The sequence below is a fragment of the Pecten maximus genome, chromosome 19 (genome assembly GCF_902652985.1).
Source record: "Pecten maximus chromosome 19, xPecMax1.1, whole genome shotgun sequence".
NCBI lineage: Eukaryota > Metazoa > Mollusca > Bivalvia > Pectinida > Pectinidae > Pecten > Pecten maximus.
Window position 1 is genome coordinate 1,247,755 of NC_047033.1, and position 24,186 is coordinate 1,271,940.

The 24,186-nt window shown below is 35.8% G+C and overlaps 1 protein-coding gene across 1 annotated transcript in view; it reads right to left on the minus strand.

The window, feature by feature from the left end:
- LOC117317375 overlaps positions 1–24,186 on the minus strand; it is a 51,503-nt gene that overhangs the window by 13,532 nt on the left and 13,785 nt on the right. Inside the window, exons 4-22 of the mRNA XM_033872181.1 lie at positions 21,680–21,806; positions 19,044–19,165; positions 18,203–18,385; positions 16,888–17,073; positions 15,540–15,791; positions 14,537–14,734; positions 13,131–13,328; positions 12,069–12,250; positions 11,565–11,835; positions 10,589–10,750; positions 9,924–10,085; positions 8,905–9,115; positions 7,762–7,937; positions 7,202–7,384; positions 6,402–6,632; positions 5,840–6,010; positions 4,359–4,568; positions 3,933–4,196; positions 1,307–1,489 (exon numbers count right to left, since the gene is read on the minus strand). Of these exons, the coding sequence (XP_033728072.1) occupies positions 1,307–1,489; positions 3,933–4,196; positions 4,359–4,568; positions 5,840–6,010; positions 6,402–6,632; positions 7,202–7,384; positions 7,762–7,937; positions 8,905–9,115; positions 9,924–10,085; positions 10,589–10,750; positions 11,565–11,835; positions 12,069–12,250; positions 13,131–13,328; positions 14,537–14,734; positions 15,540–15,791; positions 16,888–17,073; positions 18,203–18,385; positions 19,044–19,165; positions 21,680–21,806 (3,672 nt within the window). The remainder of the gene's footprint in view (positions 1–1,306; positions 1,490–3,932; positions 4,197–4,358; positions 4,569–5,839; positions 6,011–6,401; positions 6,633–7,201; positions 7,385–7,761; positions 7,938–8,904; positions 9,116–9,923; positions 10,086–10,588; positions 10,751–11,564; positions 11,836–12,068; positions 12,251–13,130; positions 13,329–14,536; positions 14,735–15,539; positions 15,792–16,887; positions 17,074–18,202; positions 18,386–19,043; positions 19,166–21,679; positions 21,807–24,186) is intronic.

The following is a 24,186-nucleotide window of genomic DNA, read 5'->3' on the forward strand; positions in this document are numbered from 1 at the left end:
CCCAAACGGGAAAAACCCACAATCTATTTTCGATTTGGTTGGGTGGTCCCTAGAAGCCCTGATTTTGACATCATAATGATATAGATGACATTTGTTTTGATCTTTTATCGTATATGTAATTATTTATCGATTAGAATACCGCGAGTACATCTGTTACTAAGATGAACTTAGGGTTGATTGTTTGGTTGTTTTATCAACACGTGTATATATTGCAATCAGGATCGTTTTGAGTCTGGGTCTCCTTATAGTAGTGGGTGACTACCTCACTGAACAACAACACACGAGAGACCATAACGTATGCTTGCATAGATGCCAATTGATGTCTCATAATCAATTAATGTGTCATATTCCAGAAAACTGAAGAATTGTGAAAATTATTACAGTGGTAACCCTCAAACCTTCAATTTCCTCGCGCCAGTATTAATTTGTAAACGTATTTTTGAGTTTTAAATGTCGCGGGAATAAATTAAGTGCAAGTCAGAAAATTAAGTGAAAGTGAGGAAATTAAGAGCAAGTGAAGGTATTTATGCTAAAGGAAAGGAAATAAAGGTTTTTGGGGTTACCAGTGTTATAAGATAACCAATAATCTATTTAGTAGCCAACTTAAAAAAAAATTGACACAAATGTTCTTCAATGTCATGGGGTTTGCAACTGATCTTTTATTTTCCGATCGGTCAGCCAAGATGACCGCCACAGACTTATTTGCCTCTGACTGGTAAAAATTTAGATATTGTTTGATTTCGATTATCATTGGTATATGGTATATATTGGTATTAGGGGACTGCGAATTCCATTGCATGGGTATCATTGCCATATCAAGGTTTCTGATTTGTCGAAGTTTAGACAATGGATTTGGATGCAAAATGGTACATTTTTGTAAATAGGGGAATTCGAATTCAACCACATGGGATTCATTGCCATAGCAACCACATTGAGGAATTCAATCGGTCAACTTTTAGATGCAAATTCAACCTCACGGTTTTTCTTGCCATATAACCACGCTGATGCTTCTTATTTGTCGAAATATTGACATTGAACGATTTTGATGTAAACCAGGACTCGTGCATGGAACCTCTGAACTCAAGACGGACATTTCTGTATCACTCTCAGCATTTATTTTTTTCTGTCTTTCATGCTCATCCAGAGTTATCTTCCCTAACTACACTTCATTCTTTCTGTGACACTCCTTTAGGTGTCACCCCACTAGTATACCGTACCACAGTAATGACGTACGGGGACAGTCCCGGGGTCACAGGTAACACTCCCTCCGAATGTATAATGTATATAGATATAAAATATACCGTACCACAGTAATGACGTACGGGGACAGTCCCGGGGTCACAGGTAACACTCCCTCCGAATGCAGAACTGTTCTGTTTGATTGGATATTCTACGTCATCAACAATGGTATTGAATGCATTATCACGTATTTTTATTATGATGTCTTCTAGCGAGCCGATTACAATATCCTTACATCCATCTGAAGTAACTTTACCAAAGAAAACAAAAATCATATTTTAGGATTATTCTGAAAAAGCAGGTCAGTAAATATAAGCGACACTTCAGGGTAATCAGAACGTTAGATAATCTTGGTCGGACACCAGTTAAAATATCGAATGAAATTAGAAAGAAGAAGTGCATTGTGATCAAGTATAGACATACAAAATCTACTTCAATATATATACCTCTATAATGTGTTATGAAAGAAAACTTTAACGCAATACATGAAATTGTTTATGTTGAAAATCTGTAGGACATTATTATCGGTAGGATAATAATGAGTTGGTACCGAAAATAATGAGTTGGTACTGATAATAATGAGTTGGTACTGATAATAATGAGTTGGTACCGATAATAATGAGTTTACCGATAATAATGAGTTGGTACCGATAATAATGAGTTTACCGATAATAATGAGTTGGTACCGACAATAATGAGTTGGTACCGATAATAATGAGTTTACCGATAATAATGAGTCGGTACTGATAATGATGAGTTGGTACCGATAATAATGAGTTTACCGATAATAATGAGTTGTTACCGATAATAATGAGTTGGTACCGATAATAATGAGTTGGTACCGATAATAATGAGTTGGTAGCGATAATAATGAGTTTACCGATAATAATGAGTTGTTACCGATAATAATGAGTTGTTACCGATAATAACGAGTTTACCGATAATAATGAGTTGTTACCGATAATAATGAGTTTACCGATAATAATGAGTTGTTACCGATAATAATGAGTTGTTACCGATAATGATGAGTTGGTACCGATAATAATGAGTTGTTACCGATAATAATGAGTTAACCAATAATAATGAGTTTACCGATAATAATGAGTTTACCGATAATAATGAGTTGGTACCGATAATAATGAGTTGTTACCGATAATAATGAGTTGTTACCGATAATAATGAGTTGATACCGATAATAATGAGTTGGTACCGATAATAATGAGTTGGTACCGATAATGAGTTGTTACCGATAATAATGAGTTGTTACCGATAATGATGAGTTTACCGATAATAATGAGTTGTTACCGATAATAATGAGTTGTTACCAATAATAATGAGTTGTTACCGATAATGATGAGTTGGTACCGATAATAATGAGTTGTTACCGATAATAATGAGTTAACCAATAATAATGAGTTTACCGATAATAATGAGTTGTTACCGATAATAATGAGTTGTTACCGATAATAATGAGTTGGTACCGATAATAATGAGTTGTTACCGATAATAATGAGTTGGTACCGATAATAATGAGTCGGTACCGATAATAATGAGTTAACCAATAATAATGAGTTTACCGATAATAATGAGTTTACCGATAATAATGAGTTGTTATCGATAATAATGAGTTGTTACCGATAATAATGAGTTGTTACCGATAATAATGAGTTGGTACCGATAATAATGAGTTGTTACCGATAATAATGAGTTGTTACCGATAATAATGAGTTGGTACCGATAATAATGAGTTGGTACCGATAATAATGAGTTTACCGATAATAATGAGTTGTTACCGATAATAATGAGTTGTTACCGATAATGATGAGTTGGTACCGATAATAATGAGTCGGTACCGATAATAATGAGTTAACCAATAATAATGAGTTTACCGATAATAATGAGTTGTTACCGATAATAATGAGTTGTTACCGATAATAATGAGTTGTTACCGATAATGATGAGTTTACCGATAATAATGAGTTGTTACCGATAATAATGAGTTGTTACCGATAATAATGAGTTGTTACCGATAATGATGAGTTGGTACCGATAATAATGAGTTTACCGACAATAATGAGTTGTTACCGATAATAATGAGTTGGTACCGATAATGATGAGTTGGTACCGATAATAATGAGTTGGTACCGACAATAATGAGTTTACCGATAATAATGAGTTGGTACTGATAATAATGAGTTAGTACCGATAATGATGAGTTTACCGATAATAATGAGTTGATGGAAAACAATCGTCATTATCTCCTTAATTACAATTATCATGGTGAAAACAAAACAATGAAAGCTATTTTTTTAATTCGTTAATTCAACTTAAAATTCATTTCTCTGAAAGCTTTACATATATCATTTCAACTAGTTAGATTTTGTGTTGCCTCTTTCGATGTATTACGGAATGCATGTTTAATAAATGCTGCTAAATGATATGTGTGTCTAGTGAACTTCTGAATTGTAAAATATCTTAGACTAAATTGACTACATTGATTTGCAGTCTGTATGATAAATATAGCACCTTAAACATGTCGATGTTACGTCGGGCCAATCAACTAAATCTAAAAGAACAACACGCTCTCTGTTTATTTCTATATACCAAATGCAGTGAATCCCCGCCAACATTCGGGATAATAAATCATGGAGCTCTGACAGAATTCGACATCTAGGAAAACATATATTACTCACATCTTGTAGCGTCGCATGTGAAATCTGAAGAAAACCCAGCTGTTTCTATGTTGGTAGAACGTCTTCGTCTGTTAGCTAAGCATTCTGTCACGTCAATATTCACCAATGTACAAGACTCGTCCTGTTGACAAGTTATTGACTGGGTAGCCTCATACACTACTGTTTTTATCTTCTTGGTAACAAGTTCAAAGTTGTCCTCGTTACACGTTAAATCTTCATACGAAGTCCTGTATGTCCAGTCTATTTTACTGCCCTCGGCGATTTCTGAAATGTTAAGTCACCGGTGTGTACAAAACACTGAAAAATAAAGTATTTAGTACTATAGGTTATTCTGCAGTGAATGGGTATAACCCTTAAAGCCATTGATAAGTTTAAATGCGGGGAGGCCTCAACAAGAAACAAGAACGTGGTGTAACTAAACTTTACTTGTGCATGCCGGAAGTCGTCCATAAGGGTTGTCATCGGTTTGGAAATCCCATAAATAAAATGTGTCCGGTCCGCATTGAAAGACCGTCTTTGCAGCGTGATCAAAATTGTAACCATGGTTACAGGAAAGAGTACAGTTAATGGCCTCCTCGGTAGTATTCCAGATACAGTCGAGGATAGAATTATCTGGGGCTGTAAGCTTTTTACAAACTGAAAAGGAAACAGAACTATTATCAATTCCAATAGTGATTTAAATAAGAGAAAATTGAAAACAACAGAGAATACCGACATAACAACGAAAACATCATAAAGAAAACGTAAATCCTTATCAGAAGCGATAAATATAACTATTTATGTTCATTTGAACAGAATTCTTTTCTCATATCAATTAAAATCTTATCTTTGATACATATTTCATTTTCACGTAGAAACCCTATACAACATCAACATCAAAATACACAATGATCATTGGTGGATAGAAATACTCATGTATATAGAGAAATACAAATGTTTATGGAGAAATACCCATTTATATAGAGAAAGACCCATGTATATAAAGAAATACCCATGCATATAGATAAATACCCATTTGTAAAGAGAAATATCCATGTTTATTATACCTTTCCTTAGTTTACACTGTATCAAAAGTAGACAATATAAATGCTATTTGAACCACATCCTTCAAAACTGCTATTAACCAGGTCAATTGTGAAAAGTGATATTTACCCAGAATGAGCGCATTCATATTTTCGCGTTTTTATTTTTTGATACATTGTATTTTGCTTCTCGTTCATTCTGATTGGAAAATGCATTTGTCTTTTAGCTTCGGATCGTCTCTACCGCCATCTTTTGTATCACAATAAAGTCCGAAAGCGCTTTCGAGAACGTAAACATTCGAAGCAGATACCGTTTGCTACATCTACATATTTCGATAATCTGGATCAAAAAGTGCTGGAAAAGATTTTTTTTTTTCCTGAAAATGACAGCGCTAATACACAACAAGAAATAAAAACGGCAGTTAAACATACTGAATGAATATCTTATTCTTCGGGGGGAGAAAATAAGCCCCAGGGAAAACTGGAGGTTACATGAACACTGGTTCGAGAGGTGGACTAAATTATATGTTTGTATAATAAAACAGTTATTGTATGGGTATTTCTGGAAATAACACTTTATTGACCCTTTGACTTTAACTATTTCCCTCGGCTTCGCCTCGTGAAATAGTTACTGTCTCGGGTGACAATAAAAGTGCTGGTTTCCTCACACTCATACAATAACTGTATAATATAGAAAAATACCATTTATAGAGAAATACCCAGGTATATAGATAGATTAAATGACATGAAATATATAAGTTTCAGTTGAAAATGGAAAACAATTTACTGATTTATAAAATGCAATAACCAAAATCTAAATGTTGATTATGTCCTTTTGCTGGTAATATTTGTTAAGCGTTCAAATAAAGTAGTTGAACATATTACCAGGACAATTTTCCATGTTGCAGAACACAGTTTCAAAATCTTCGCCAAAACAATCCTTGCCGCCGTGATCCGGTGTTGGGTTATTACAGAGACGCTTCCTTGTCGATGTTCCATTGCCACAGGTAGAGGAACATTCGGACCAGTTGCTCCACACACTCCAATTCCCGTCAACTAAAGAATAGGATCACCTAGTATAATCTAGCATAACTAGTATATAATGCTGACTATCGTGTTATCGTTACTAATAAAGAAACGATTTAGAACTACTATGTTTGGTCACAAGTTTCCCTGTATGTTTTGTTTCATGCAGCAAAAACCTGTTTTTGTTTTTTTAGGTATAGTGTAGTTTCCAATGTTCCATAACTGATATGTAAAGCGTTATTTAATATTTTCCAGATATACATGTATTCATCAGTTGACAGTTGAACAATTGTCTTTACTTTTTAAAAAATATAAATAAGGTGTAAGCTCTGGTAGTATATATATCTGTATATAATAACACATAATATGTTAGCTTTTGAAGTATATATAATAAACACTTATATCGTTTTTAACATTTTACCAATTTCGATTTCACATAAATCTCCTTTACAGTTGATGCCACATTGACAAGTATATCCCCCGATCCCGTCTACGCATGTGGAGTTGTTTTCACAGGAATTGTCTCCACAGTCGTCGGTATTAATTTCGCAGTTGTCTCCCTTTAGTCCTATTGGACAAACACAGGTATGGCTGTGGAGACCATCTATACATTGTCCACCGTTACAGGTACTAACATCGCAGTTGTCATGGTCTGAACAAAATATATATAAAAAGTTATATCTCCATAATATCTTTGTCTCGATAAAGGATAAAGCATTGATTGAACGAGTTAAAAAATGAATTGTGCCTCTTTCTTTTGTGTTAATTATCCTTTCAGACTTCATTATTTTTATTCATCATGTTGATGAAAGCTATTGGTTGTGCCTTAGGGACGTGGAAAAACAAAGTTATAAAAATGGCTCTTGGTGCTCCTTGCTATACTTAAGCGATGCTGAGAAAAGGACCGGTCTGTATACCATGATTGTGTCCATGGACAGTAAACATTTCCCTAATTGCTCTGGATGCCATGCACCGGGCATCTTGCGTGTTGTTCAGTGAGGTTGTTACCAACTACGACAACGAGACCACGCCTCAAAATGACCCTAGCTGTTCACAGGGAGACAAGCCCAGCAAAAAAAATATAACCGCTGTTGTTGTGTTATCATATTGTGTTGGTAGGATATTAATACCGAACGGTAAAAATATACACATTTTTGTTACACCTGGAATTCTCCGTTCGAGTCATTAGTTCTGATCGGAAAAATATCAAAGTACATTTACCATCACATACGCTGGGTATTTGTATGAAGACGTCCTCTCTATCCACATTCTCAAACTCCTTCCATCCTAACAGGTCTCCTTGGCGTGTATGATCACAACGAGAAACTATGCTGAGAATGTCATCTAGCGAATTGTCCTGGGACCAGATATTCAAATGAGCTAAGCTGCCGATAACATTTCCATCTGAAAAAGGGAAAATGTTATTCCAATATATGATGTAAATGTAACTGTACACTTTTGAAAGTCCAACTATTCTTCAGATTCTTTTTCTGCATTTCTATAATGAAAATGCAAAAAAAAAAAAAAAAATCTTACACTGCTTATCCCATGGCTACTGTCCGACTTAACGTGAAGAAATTAAATCCAGTTAGTTTATAGATTGAATGTAATTGCTAATTATAGAATGATTTGTTTCAACTGAATACACATGTTATTATTATTTACCCCTTAAATAATTACTATAAAAACATATGTAAAATTGATATTTATTATATCTTTAATATTCGTATTGGTTATATTACATAATTTTCTCTTAATTACTAAAATGTTGAATTATGTACCCGCAATGACGATGTTTGGTCCTGGAAGCTTTTCTTCGTGATTTCTTATACGGGTATTGTATTGCAAGGCTGATCTGTAACCATCGATATATAACTGAACTTCGCTTTCTTCGACACCTAATACCAACGAATGCCAGAGGGTGTTACCCAACGACACATTTGAAGTGATATGAACACTGAAAGATAGGAAATAAAAAATCTTACCCTCCCAGAACATTTCCTGTTGCTATGATGATATTCCTGTTCCTTTAGAAGCGTTTCAATCAAATGAAGTGCATTCGTACTGTTTTGTTTTTTCCTAATTTGGGTTGAAAATTGAATCTTGTTTACATGAAGGTTGTTGTCGCTTGTACATTTCAAAATGTTTTTAAATGGAAATATTGCACATTTATCGCTTCTTAACTAAAGCCAATCTAACAAATATTGAATAAACACTCTTCCGGACATACATTTTCTGATGATCCCAGTCTATTTACAAGCGTCTATATTGACATTTATGTTTAACCTTTGACCTTGTAAGTTCGATATATATTTCGAAACATGATTACGTGTACAAGTCGGTATTTACTGTTTTTACACACAATCTTTGTCAAGTACAGTATAATAGGATAACATACAGTTTGTTTCACGCGGCCTCGGGAATCAGTACATCGGGTTGATCCCAACACCGAGTGAAAAGCGCTTTGACTGCTGACTGATGTAAAAGGTTTATAACAACTGTTTTGCTCCAGACCTGTCATTGTTTTTTTACGATAACCGTCCAACATATTTGACAGGTTGGTCGGTTTGTTACGATCTTTCTAGCAATTGTTCTTGGTCAGATAACATACAAAAACAATTCTTAATGTCCATTCACAACGATTATACCACTGCCAAATTCGTTCTTCAATCCATTCTTATACAAAACTTATAATCAAAACAGCTCTTTCAACACAAATATGAAGGCCAAAAATGAGGATAGACGGATTTGCCTTGAGACCATTAAGGAATACAATGATAATGTAATGTTCAGGTAAGATGGTTATCGCTACCTTACAACAGCGATACCCGACATGTGGTATTTGCCATCATAATAATGAGCTTGTTTTTAAAGCATTACAATCAGCACATGTGTCTCCCTAATAAAATGTTATGTTAACGTACCTGTTTACAGTAATAATAACCATGCCTTTGACAAAGCTGATATCAACGTATTCACTAATGTTGGGAAAGTTCAACCGAATGACAGAGCCAATCGGAGTTTGTTGAAGTTTCATTCTAAATCCCAAAGTAAAATTGAGTTCTCTGTTTATGGTAGCGCTGTTGATAGGTAAGACAACTTTTCCACTGGAGTTGGAAATCACAAGGTCGAAATCTGCGAAGAAAATGATACAATTGCGTTAGATCCATATCAGTGCAAGCATCACATCGGAAAATAAATCATTTGGGTTAAGCACTGGAACTTGTTGCTCTTTAAAGGTAGGTATATTTCAAAATAACTTCGACACTTTCTATGATGCATGTTTCCATGATAAGAAAAATCTTGTAAATATCTCATTAGATTCCACACAAAATTCTTATTTATTGATTATGCTCAAAGTGAATAAAAGAAAGGAAACAATTCGTTATAAATTTGGATGTAATAGTATATAATGAGTAATAAGTTTACAGAGCATATGGAATAGTATATAGTGTTCACTAAGTTTACGGAGTATGTGGAATAGTACATAATATTTACGAAGTTTACGGAGTATATGTAATAGTATATAAGGTGTACAAAGTGTACGGAGTATCTGTAATAGTATATAATGTGTACAATGTGTACGGAGTATATGGAATAGTATATAATGTGTACAAAGTGTACGGAGTATCTGTAATAGTATATAATGTGTACGAAGTTTACGGAGTATCTGTAATAGTATATAATGTGTACAAAGTTTACGGTGTATATGTAATAGTATATAATGTGTACAAAGTGTACGGAGTATCTGTAATAGTATATAATGTTTACGAAGTTTACGGAGTGTATGTAATAGTATATAATGTGTACGAAGTTTACGGAGTGTATGTAATAGTATATAGTGTTTACAAGGCTTACGGAGTATATGTAATAGTATGTAGTGTTTACAAGGCTTACGGAGTATATGTAATAGTATGTAGTGTTTACGGAGTATATGGATTACCTTTGCAGTCCCGCTGCCGATATGTACCCTCTGTCAATGTAGTTGAGGACACGGGACAGGCCATACATGTCTCCGAGCCATACCCGTCTGTATATGTACCTACCGGACAAGGTGTACATGGCGGCAACCCATCCTTCGAAAAAGTTCCTAATGGACAAGCATCTGTAAACATATTATCACATTGATTTAGCAGTGTATAACTTGCTCAGTAATTTCAATATCAACACAAATCTCTGTTCCCTTATGCTATTGGATGACATCCGAATACCAGTCACAGCCCACAGCATGATCGATAGAATCAACAAAAGAAGTTATTTGGCTTCGTGTTCAGGATTGGAAACATAAATTTAAGTAAAATATTCAGCGGAATACAATATTTACTATATTTTTGTTCTCTTAAATTCATTATCAAACAGATGTTTTTATATTCATTGTGTTCATTGAATTCACAGTTTATGTTACTGATCTCCATTATGTATTTACCACAAGACTAGTTCACGCCTTAAGAACAAAGAGAATACGGTGAGTATGCAATAATTTATAGTATGGGAATCTATATACGTGTACCTGTAATCATCCGTAAATGAAGGTAAGATAACTAAATATATGCAGCTTATGTGAGTGATTAATCATGTGAGAGCTGATACAATTTGATAAAGTTTTACCTTCACATTCATCGATTGAGGTTGCCCCCTCTCGCCGTGTAGTCTGTGAGTTTGGACATTTGATACAACTTGCGCTATCGGTTGACGGTCGATATTCTCCAATAGCACACATCAGACAGGATTTGGTATCTTTATCATAGTATGTTCCGACGGGACATTCCACTGGAAAATAAGAGCGTAATTACAAGATTCACACAGTGTAGTGCTGTACGCCTTTTATTAACTCGTCCTCAATTGATCTTAATTGTTAGTGGACATAAAGTTACATATATATTTCCCATCGAAAATTAAAATGTAACATATCTGTATTATCTGTATATACCGGCTTCATATAGTCTTCACCAGTCAAAACAAATTTCTCATCTTACAGACTGAACTTCAAGTTATCATTCGCTGTATATAACGGCTTTATATAGTCTATCACCAGTCAAAACAGAATATTTTATCTTACAGACTGAACTTCAAGCATACGAATATTATCGGAACTCAAATAGTATAAGAAAAACAGTCTGTCCAAGGTCGAAATCAAGAAAGGGTAGCGAGAGTATACATTGTAAAATATGATTTTACAGAGACACACAGATAGAGACCGTCAGTAATTCAGACAGAAGTTTACAGAGACACACAGATAGAGATCGTCAGTAATTCAGACAGAAGTTTACAGAGACACACAGATAGAGATCGTCAGTAATTCAGACAGAAGTTTACAGAGACACACAGATAGAGATCGTCAGTAATTCAGACAGAAGTTTACAGAGACACACAGATAGAGACCGTCAGTAATTCAGACAGAAGTTTACAGAGACACACAGATAGAGATCGTCAGTAATTCAGACAGAAGTTTACAGAGACACACAGATAGAGACCGTCAGTAATTCAGACAGAAGTTTACAGAGACACACAGATAGAGATCGTCAGTAATTCAGACAGGTGTCGCTTGATCCAGTCTGTCACGTATATACATATGTATACCCACCACATGATTCACTGACGTACGACGGAACCAAGTTCCCATCACAGATGATTCGGAGTCTGTCAAAATGGAAATCCTGAACAGTAATGACTGAACCGTCTGGTAAGTCCGGTATCTTAAATGTTCCATTGTCAACATTAACCATTAGTGATGTAATGTTTTGATTTAATTTCCCGAAGGTCTTGTTTCCGAACGGTGATCTGACAGTGATTTCCATATCGAATTGGATGTTGAGATTTGTGGATCGCTTTCCAGACTTATATCCACATTGAACCTGCGGGACAGAAAGAATATGTTTAGTGTTCAATGGTATATAATGTTACAGTTACCCAAAATGACCCCTTATGAACCTACCACTCAGTCCATTTAGTTGCGAGAGAAATTAGTGAAACACCAAAGAAAACGCTTAAAAACCAAAATGTATTGTCATTATATATATTGTATGATTCATCTCTAGCATTATCTTACTTGGACATTTCCAGGGTAACAATTCTCGCATTATCTTACTTGGACATTTCCAGGGTAACATTTTTCAGCATAAACCTCGCAAGCATCCTTGAATAGAGAGGTCTTCAATGCGTTAATAAACTTCACTTTGATATCCTCAATCACGTCGGCGTCATTACAATCACCGTCAAAATAGTAATTCACGCCCATACGCAAAGCTGAGGTGTGACTGCTAAATGATTCTGCAACATAAGTAAATTAAATAATATTGAACATATTTCCTACAGATTCATTAAATTCTGAAGATCTCTCTACTAGACACCTGACCATGTTGGAATTAGTCGAGATTATTGTGCAGCATTAAGCAAGATCCAGGAACTGTTTGATTTTGTTCTTGTTTCTTGTTGTAATTCTTTAATGTGACATCACATGGATTTAAGAAGGGATAACCATTTCGAATAGTGAAGCGAGATACGTTAACCTATCCGTAACACCAGGAATAATAGAATCTTTCACCCCCTTGGGGGATAGACCGGGGAATCTCAACCCGAGGGGAAGATTCTTAAGTTGCCAAACACTAGGTTTGCCGAGTGTTTGGCAGCTTAAATTATCTGACCCCGACGGTTGCGATTCCCCTGTCTCACTTCCATGTGGGTGAACGATTATTTTTCTCTTACCCTAATTACCCTCTTATACCATGTATTTAATATTGACATTACATCAATGCAAGGAAATGTTGACGAGACGTGATTGAATTGTCGACGTGACGTCATTGTACTGTTATCGTGACGTCATGATATTGTTGACGTGACGAAATGCAATTGTTGAGAACTTGCAAAGAGCACGTGTAGCTTGTCTTTTTCCTAGGGTGAGATTATCCAGTAAAACTGCGGATATCACTGTCCAGGGAAAGAGAATGTTTTTTTCTTTTCTTTACTGGATCGTCTGTTCCAAAATCTATCTTCGTTCATATATTGTCATTGTTATGTACATTTGGAGTTTTACGATCTCGTTCCCACCTCATCCGTCTCTAGTTGGTGAATATATATACATCCACTTACACAGCTGGATCAATCAGACTTAATAGGCTTAATATCTCTAGGTGTATACGCACGTACTTACTCGCACAGTTAGGTAAATCGGGCCCGGGTAGCCACTGTCCTGATTCGCCACACACGTACATATCAGAATGGATGTACCCTGGTGGAATATCGTATCCTTTCTTGCACAACATCTGACAGAACTTGCCACCGAACCAGTTGTCGCACGCTAAGGCTCCATTATCTGGAGGCCGGAGATCATCTTCACATAGCTGAACAACTATCAACAGAAAGGAAACAATATCATAAACCTTATTTAGAGTGACTTGTCAGAAGATATTCTGACATAACCACTTACCTAATTAATAACGTAAAAGTTTCCCAACATATAACGGTTGTTTATCTTGTTTATCTAACTCGAGTTAGTTAAATTTCAAATTTAGAAAAGACACGTGTGTCTTTGATCAATATGAAAATTAACTAACGGGAGTTAGATAAATATAATAGACAACCGTTACTCATTTAAGAACGTGTTTATCTCGTAACGTCTTTACTTACAAATATAACCTTGTCGAGTTCAAATTCTCTCAACGTACGAACTTGATTCTGTGAACCGAATCACTACGGACAAAATATAGCTCATAATGAAGGAAAGCTTATTTTTCACCACGAAATTTGTAAAAACGACGTTTTTTTTACCGGAGGAATTGTCATAAGATAGAAAGACTATCCTCACTTTGTACATGTTCCAGCTTAATTCTATTTCCATAATACTAACTTTATGAAGTTACTTGTTAAAATGACTTCCCTCAAATATATTCAAAGATGATACCATCACCGCAAAGTCAAACGTAGATTTTTTTTTGTTTTGTTCTGTTGGAAACAGTATTCCAACCGGAAGACACCGAGCTTAACTGCAGTGGCTACATTATAGGCTTACCGGGGAAAGAGAAGCTCGAGGCTAATTAACATTTATAGAGGTGTCTGGTCTGAACTATTTTCTCGTACATTCGTGATATCTTTTTTACGATACGATTGATAACTCATCATGTGATAAATATCTTTGCATAGATACATGATTCCAACTACGTCACTAGCACGTAAAGAGAGGATCATATCAAATAAGTTTTGCGACAAATTGAAACAGTCTGGGGGATTTGATTTTGTAATGCTGTAGTTTCACCCTTTGTCAATCCGTTTGTTCCAAACAACTTTTTTGGTGGTGGTGGTGGGGAGGGGGGGGGGGGGGGGCTACAATTTTAATTGAACACATTTTTGGGACATTACATCAATATTAGGTAAACGGTGTCAATGCTTAGATGTTGTTGGTTTTGGTTTGATTTTTGATGAGCTCCATTCAATTCATTACAAGAGAAGGAACAAACATATCTCATAATTGATCTTCCTGCATGATAAATATGTTTTGCATTGGAACTTAAACATCTGTGTGAATATGTACTTCGGATTAAACCTTAACAGGAAACTAACCATTGCAGAATGGTTGGTAGTCTCCCCATCGCCAGGAAACATACTGCCCCGTACTTTCCCTTTCACAGCTAGCTACCTCCGTGCCATTAATCAGAGACCCATTAGCACATTTGAAGTAACACTGAGATCCATACTTATATCCGTCTGGACAGTCGACCGTCTGGTGAGGAAGGCTGTGTATTGGTGGACATCTAAGCACTGAAACATCACAAAATATTTCGAGTTAAAATTATCACAAGACATCTGAAATTTGCATAAATGCAATGATTAATGGCGTAGTGAATGTAAGACGATAGTATAATCTACAATAGACTTGCTGGATTTTAAATCCTGTAAGTCGGCTCTTTATTCCACCTGTGTGTATGGTGTTTCGTCGTTTTGTTATTTTTTTCGAGTTTTGGCGGTTTTAATATAAAATATGTGAAACAATGTACAATATGGATTATATTTACATAGAATTACTTACAGTGAATTGGCTCTGGCTCTCTATGTATGTTCAATGTGAAAATCGAAACCTTGACTTTTTTTATCTGATCTATCATGAATTGGAATTAAGGTTTCTTATGAAGGTTTATTTTCTGTGTCGATATATATAGTAGAACAAATAACAGTGTCCTCGTGGAATAAAAAAAAAAACGACATAGACACATGATGGAACGAAAGCGAAAGCACTAATTTGTGTCTTTGTCAGTTTTTACAATTTTGAAATATATAGATATCTATAATATAAATTAATCTAAAAGTAGTGGTGACCTTTTAACGCCAACCTTCATTCGACTTAGGGCAGTTTCATTGCCAGATTTTCTCTCTATATATATTACCATTTTAAAACTATTTACTTTTTACGACAATCTTCATTTGACATGGAACGGCTTCATCGCCAGACTTTTCCCTTATAGTACCATAATAAAAATTTTTTTTTTTTTTACGACAACCTTCCATCGACATGGAACGACTTCAATGCCAAACTTTTTCTATATAGTACCATAATAAAAATGTTTACTTTTTACGACAACCTTCATTCGGCATGGGACGGCTTCATTGCCAGACTTGTCCACTGCTGTATACGTTACGTCATACGTTCCGGCCTCCAGACGTTCGTCACTACTCGGGCCTGTACGATGTAACCGTATTGTTTTATCAGCGTTATCATACACAGACGGCTCCGCCCAATGTAGACTCCCAGATGTACTTCCTCTGTCGGCAAACCCGTACACAGCCCTGGTACAGTTTGTGATCACAGGACGCGTAACGTCTATAAAAAATCAAATATTTAAGGTTATCTTTAGGCTGACAGTTTAACTTACTTGAGTCATTCCTTTCCAGTCTATTTATATCAGACACGCACTCGGGGTACTTCAGCACGGGCAGACATTACGTTTGTTATGTGTTTACTTAGTTATAAGCCGGATTGGTTCAATCATTGTCATTTTACAGCCATCGATCAAGCAACCAACACCTCATATTTTCTTCAAGTGGAGAAAACCGGACACCGCATATGAATAAATATCAAACATTCAATAACAAGGGTTCTCTAAATACAATTTGTGTGGCGCATTAAAAACAGTTAAAAACCTGTCATCTCGAACACTGACAACTAAAAGACCCTACTTTACTCAAAGCGAACATTTAGTTCAATCGGAAAAAATAAACACGCTTACCTTGGATACTCTGTATATCGAAGGATTATCATTACCCCAAACACTTCGAGATGACAAAGGTTTTTCATTATCCCAATTAATGATAATTGAACATTTAGTTATATCGGAAAAAAAGAACACGGTTACCTTGAATACTCTGTATATCGAAGGTTTTTCATTACCCCAAACACTTCGAGATGAGGAAGGTTTATCATTATCCCAATTACTTCGTGATGACGAAGGTTTATCATTATCCCAATTACTTCGTGATGACGAAGGTTTATCATTATCCCAATTACTTCGTGATGACGAAGGTTTATCATTATCCCAATTACTTCGTGATGACGAAGGTTTATCATTATCCCAATTACTTCGTGATGACGAAGGTTTATCATTATCCCAATTACTTCGTGATGACGAAGGTTTATCATTATCCCAATTACTTCGTGATGACGAAGGTTTATCATTATCCCAATTACTTCGTGATGACGAAGGTTTATCATTATCCCAATTACTTCGTGATGAGGAAGGTTTATCATTACCTCAATGACTTCGAGATGAGGAAGTTTTTCATTACCTCAATCACTTTGAGATGACGATGTTCGAATGTATTTAAAGGTGCTTACTATACGTGAGTCTTGTGTACAGTATTATGTGTTGGATTTGCTAATATAACAGTTTTTTTAATGTTTACAGTGATGCCCTACATACCTGTACATTTCGGTTCGTTTCCCCTCCACATTCCGTCTTTTGTACACACCCGTACCCGTGTCATGCCTGGTTTGACATCAAATCCATCTGCGCAGGTGTATGAACACTTGCTGCGATAGAAATTCTGATCTGAACACTGCACGGTTGTTTCACCCGTACCTGTTAAAGGGGGCTCGCATTTCCGTCCTGAATAAAACATTGAAATTCAACAACATAGGATTTCCCTAGCACTGAAATCACTGTCATAGCTAATTAATTATAAGATATCATAAATGTCTACCACTAGTGACTTTGGGCGATCAGGGGTATCGTTACGCTGCATATGGGTGTTTTACAGCTTGAGACAAGGTATTTATTTTCAAGATAAAACACAAGTAATTTCTTCCATTATTCATTTGTTTTAAGGTCAGATGTTCAAAGTAATCGGTAAACAGACATAGCATGTGTAAGATTTCACTGAAATGCTTCTGAATACATGCTATAACAAAGGGAATCATTTCTAGATCTTGAAATTAGCCTGAATTAACATATTTAAGGCCGATTGGTAAGTCATTGGTTTCAAGAATCACTTTTTATGCAATTCAATGTTTATTGTGGGAACATTTAATGAAGCAAACTGATGATATAAATATGTGTACAACCTAAGTGTTATTGTTCTGGTGCGCAATTAATCATCTTACTACTGATGGGTCATAGAACGGTACAAAAACGAAACACAAAACAACAAAGAATACGGAGATAATAACGAAACCATAGCTCAATTTCGGTATCGATTAAAAGGGGGCTCGGTTTTGGTATGTTTTTTCTATTAACAGCCAGGGTCATATAAGGACGAGCCAGGTTTTGAGATGGAGGAAAGCCGGGAGTACCCGGATAAACACCACCGGCCTATGACCAGTATCTGGCAACAGCCCAACGTAGGTTTCGAACTCGCAACCCAGAGGTGAAGGGCTAGTGACCAGGAGTTCCGAAAGAGTAAGCGTCTTCTGTTTCATCGACTTCACCCGCAAAACAAATCAATCCGGTTTAATTTCAGAATAACCCGATGAAAAAAACTTTATTCATTATTCTTATATTCCAAAGGAGAAAAATCCACTTTTTATTACGACAGAATACCAAACTCAGGCTTAGTGTATGACCTTTATTTACAATTTGTATGTCCATGAATTGATGTTCTCACGAAACTCACCATGGCTAACTTTATGAAATTACGTTCGCGCTATGTACATATATTATAACAATACATGATATATCACTTAGTCTAATGTCTAGCATTCGTCGAAAAAACTAACGATTGCTAATCTTGTAAACTTACGTTCGCACTTTGGGATATTGTTTGTCCATGTTCCGTATTCTGTACATCTTGTTGATCGATCTCCTACAAGCCTGTGTCCGTTATAACATCCAAACCGACATACAGTACCCTTCACCATATCCGAGCTCGGGTGACACATGTAGTAACCATCCGCTAAGGAGGGAAGGTTTTCGCACCGCGGAACTAAAATTTTCAAAACGAAAATTAATTACACATACTGCAACATACAATTATTTCATATATTTGACACTTGTGTTCTTTGATGTTACATGTATCGAAAGGGTATTAATTTGGAAGTTGGACAACTAAATAATATCAGAGAAGAAAATAATAATTACGTAAAGCGGGTAATTTTAGCGAGGTACAAATTTTAGCGATTGAATTTGAAAAGCTAAAATATGAATCGCTAAATATAAGCGTTTCTGAAAATCAGCTCACCAAACTTTACACATTTCAATTAAATCGTTCTCAACTAGAATCGGCCACATCAGGTACAGATGTTTATATCGGAACATGAGACATAACTGATCATTGACGAACATTTGCGGTAACATATAATCGTTCAAAATATCGCCAAAATCTTACCCTTGAATTTTGATGTTAAAATACAAAATTTCTCTTTTCGCTAAAAACATACAATATTTTGCATATCGAAAAAGAAATATTCTGTATCCACTTTGTTTTTACTTTCGGCATCAGTGTTCACTATCGTGTAAACATACAGCTGGTGAGATTCGTATTGTTGACTAGCAATACAATGACATTATCAAAATCAGGATATCACGAAAACAAAACAAGAGAAGTAGAAGGATGTATTATTATATAGCGTGTAGATAACTACCTTCCACGACGATCCTAAAGGAACATCTCGCCATGTTTCCACTCTTATCTCGTGCGTAATATCCAATAACAGTTGTACCTTCCGAAAAGGGAAGCCCTGGGCCACGTCCATTACGATGTACCCTGTAATAATGATTATAATTACACGTTAATCGCCTACTTTTTTGGAGAAAACAACAACCAAATTAAAAGGTCTGATATGAATATTACCTCAATCTTATCTCTTAAATGATAGATAAAGGTTCCCCAACGAGTGGAGATTGTTTATCATTTTTATCCAGCTCGAGTAAGTTAATGTTTTAATTTTGAAAACACACGAGCTTTAGCGAGTGTTTATTCGTTGATGTTTTTTCCTGCTGGTAGCCAGTGGTAGGCCTACAATACCGTACCGAATGACACCCAACTAAAAGCTAGGGAAGCTGCCTAACAGTTAACGACCGTTTCATTCAAATGCTACGATTAGAGTCAGCGATTTAACCATTTTGTATTACATTTGTTCATTGTTTTGATCATTCATCCATGGCTATCGGGGTCCACTGCAATCTAGGATCATTATCAAGGAGGGGGGGGGGGGGGGGGGGGCAGTTTCGGTTCGCTAGGCCTATAATCGATGCAATATCTCGCTTCCGTGCGTCGTCTATTTTACCATCATCGAATTATATTTCGTACGACTCAAACCACAGATTAATCGACATTTCCATGAGGACACCCCTCTCACCCAGTTATGCTAATATTAAGCACCGACAAATCCACAAAACGCGTCCATGCTGATCTTTGAAGACAGACGACAAAACAATGAGGGTAATAAAAATAGTCCGTAGTCAAAGGCCAGAGGTTAGCCGATCAGATTTGTTGTAGGTCACAAATGACCAATCGGAGGCTTAGAAAGTGGTTACACACTGCGGTGTGTAAACAAAAACAATAACACAATGCTACGAATTTTATCACGTGCCATTTCAGTTGTGAAACAAGCGTAGTTATGGGATAAACCTCTTTCTTCTGGTACCTTTGCACCATCAGAACTATTTTGGTTTCATGAAGAAGATGTCAGTGATAACAGGGTCAGTTCAACTGAATTGGATATCCCATTTACCCTTTTTACTTAGAACTGGTGCGAGATAAGACTGACTAGTTCTAAATAATCTACCTCGATTGGTTGTCAGGTACACATCCTTGCCAAGAACAAAACAACAAAGATTACCGATATAATAAATCAGTCCAAATCCACAATAAAAACTAAAAAAACGAAGGCAACAGCAACACAAACATAGCGTTACAAGGACTCTGCTGGGGGAAAAGTATAATGATAATAGGAAATGGTGCTCTGAAGATAGTTAGCTATCATTTGGCTTAATGACACCCGCCATGAAAAATAGGTCAAATCCGGGTTAAATCATAAAATAAAAGAATCTCAAATGAAAGTTAAGGTGGTGAAACGTAACAAAAGGCATGTACATAAGCATCAAACAAATCTGACTTTATACCGCATGAGGGAATATATTTTTTTCCAAATCATTTCAGTCAAAAGTCGGCATATTTGAGGATCGTGATAATGGAAACAGGCCCTTAAATACCGAATCATGAAAACATAGAAAATGCCTATATGTTGTTACCAAACGAAAAATGTAACTGTATAGGAATAAAAATAATGACAATACAGAAATAAAAATTATCATGTAACTAAGTGTAAAGCTCTCGCTGCTTGTAAAGATCGAGGTACGTGTCCGCTTCGGGAACACCTAATTTTATTGTCTTCAAACCGTTTGTTAGCATTATTACTATTGTGTTGTTGATCGTGAATGACACTTACAATTTCTTTTTATGTCGGTAATAATTTGTTCAGTTATAAATGGTTGTTAGATTAATGTAATGTCGGTTTCCATTTATTTCATTCATAGCTGGCTGATTGATTGATATAATATCGGTATCCATTGTTTAAGTCATAGCTGGCTGATTGATTGATATAACATCGGTATCAATTGTTTAAGTCGTGGCTGAGTGATTGATATAATGTCAGTATCCATTGTTTACGTCATGGCTGGCTGATTGATTGATATAATATCGGTATCCATTGTTTACGTCATGGCTGACTGATTGATTTAATGTCAGTATCCATTGTTTAAGTCATAGCTGGCTGATTGATTTAGTGTCGGTATCCATTGTTTAAGTCGTGGCTGAGTGATTGATGTAATGTCAGTATCCATTGTTTACGTCATGGCTGGCTGATTGATTGATATAATATCGGTATCCATTGTTTACGTCATGGCTGACTGATTGATTTAATGTCAGTATCCATTGTTTAAGTCATAGCTGGCTGATTGATTTAGTGTCGGTATCCATTGTTTAAGTCATAGCTGACTGATTTATTTAATGTCAGTATCCATTGTTTAAGCCATGGCTGGCTGATTGATTGATATAATGTCAGTATCCATTGTTTAAGTCATGGCTGGCTGATTGATTTAGTGTCGGTATCCATTGTTTAAGTCATAGCTGACTGATTGATTTAATGTCAGTATCCATTGTTTAAGTCATGGCTGGCTGATTGATTTAGTGTCGGTATCCATTGTTTAAGTCATAGCTGGCTGATTGATATAATGTCAGTATACAGTGTTTACGTCATGGCTGACTGATTGATACCTTACGTGTCCATCTCGGTCATCTCTAGCTGTTGGCTCGGTCCAATGAACTGTGGCAGAATCTTGCAAATCATCAGACAGCGTCCATTTATCTGACGGACAATGGAGAGAAGGAGGGACCGTATCTCCTGTTGATTGACATATATTGAAAGTTAAGGAATGAGTTGAATATAGACTTACAGTATCACCAATCAACACTCAAAGTTATATGAAAATAACATAAAAAGACACTTATAAAAAGTTAGGATTTATAAACATAATTTCTATCACTAAATTAACAAAGGTCTGAAATGCTATCAAAATCACATATGAAAATATCCATACGATTTTATTTGGTGCAAATATCATTACTGAGATAAAAACATAGCAATAGCAGAGACATGTCTCTGGCAATAGCCCGTATTATGACTCTGTTGTTTTGAATTTCCAACGTCACAATTCAAACTAAATAGTCAATCACAACCCTAAGAGGTATTTAATGATTATAATAAATTAATGGTCAGAACGGTACACCTTCTACTTTTGATTAATTATTACCATCGATAGGTGTGATCAAGAGATCAGTCGACCGTATCAAAACATAACGGTGAGGCACCTTATATTTACCGAGATCGCAATTCGTCAATTAGGCCTAGTTCACCTGTAAAAACAGGGGCCATAGGTAATGAGTATCGGACGCTATAGAAACGGGTCAGTTTTCTGCTTGAAATCGATACAAAATAGGGGTGTTAGGTAACAATTACATGCGTGGCGGATCGAGTGAATTTGGTTGTGTAAGCGTGGCGGTACCCAGCTAAGGGTGGCGGGCCGCCACGTTAAAACAGGCAATGGTGATCATTTTAATAACAGGGAAGTCCGGGTTTTAATATTCTTACAGCTTCAGCTGTCGTATTAAAACCAGTGACTGTCGTGATAAGAGGTGAGAGGAAACAGGACCACTTTTAAATCTTCACACGGCGTAGACACCTATGCCTGCGGATATCCTTTGATAGACGTACCTTATAATGGTTTACTCTCATTCACGTTCCTGTCATTTCAAAATACTTAATGATTTAGTATTCAGCCATTCAATACCATGACGCTTGATACGCGATTGAAACAACATCTAGATAGAAGTAGTTAATGAATGAAACCCCTGTAATATATAAAATGTAGAACATACGAGGCCGCCTCAACTGTATTCAGGTCTAATTTTATCACGTGCTTACTCAGTATTGTAATGTATGTTGTATATGTGTATTTTTCCTAATCTATCTTTATACTAATACATGTAAACAGGAAGTTAACGGTATCAGTGACATTCCAACACCAGTTGTTTAATGAGGATAATTGGCGCTAAATCAATGAATCATGTACGATGAGTTGTTTCGACGTTTAACTACTGTAGTAATACAGTTAGTATGTAGTGGTAGATGGATATACTAACAGTATAATGGAGTGGTATATATACATACAAACGGTATAATGGAGTGGTAGATAGACATACTAACAGTATAATGGAGTGGTATATATACATACAAACGGTATAATGGAGTGGTAGATAGACACACTTACAGTATAATGGAGTGGTATATATACATACAAACGGTATAATGGAGTGGTAGATAGACATACTAACAGTATAATGGAGTGGTAGATGGACATACAAACGGTAAAATGGAGTGGTAGATAGACACACTAACAGTATAATGGAGTGGTAGATAGACACACTAACAGTATCAAGGAGTGGTAGATAGACATACTAACAGTATAATGGAGTGGTAGATAAACATACTAACAGTATAATGGAGTGGTAGATAGACATACTAACAGTATAATGGAGTGGTAGATAGACACACTTATAGTATAATGGAGTGGTAGATAGACAAACTAACAGTATAATGGAGTGGTAGATAGACAAACTAACAGTATAATGGAGTGGTAGATAGACATACTAACAGTATAATGGAGTGGTAGATAGACACACTTATAGTATAATGGAGTGGTAGATAGACAAACTAACAGTATAATGGAGTGGTAGATAGACACACTAACAGTATCAAGGAGTGGTATATAGACATACTAACAGTATAATGGAGTGGTAGATAGACATACTTACAGTATAATGGAGTGGTATATAGATATACTAACAGTATAATAGAGTGGTAGATAGACACACTTACAGTATAATGGAGTGGTAGATAGACATACTAACAGTATAATGGAGTGGTAGATAGACATACTAACAGTATAATGGAGTGGTAGATAGACATACTAACAGTATAATGGAGTGGTAGATAGACACACTTACAGTATAATGGAGTGGTAGATAGACAAACTAACAGTATAATGGAGTGGTAGATAGACACACTAACAGTATCAAGGAGTGGTAGATAGAATTACAGCATTATGGAGTGGTAGATAGACATACTAACAGTATAATGGAGTGGTAGATAGACATACTAACAGTATAATGGAGTGGTAGATAGACACACTTACAGTATAATGGAGTGGTAGATAGACATACTA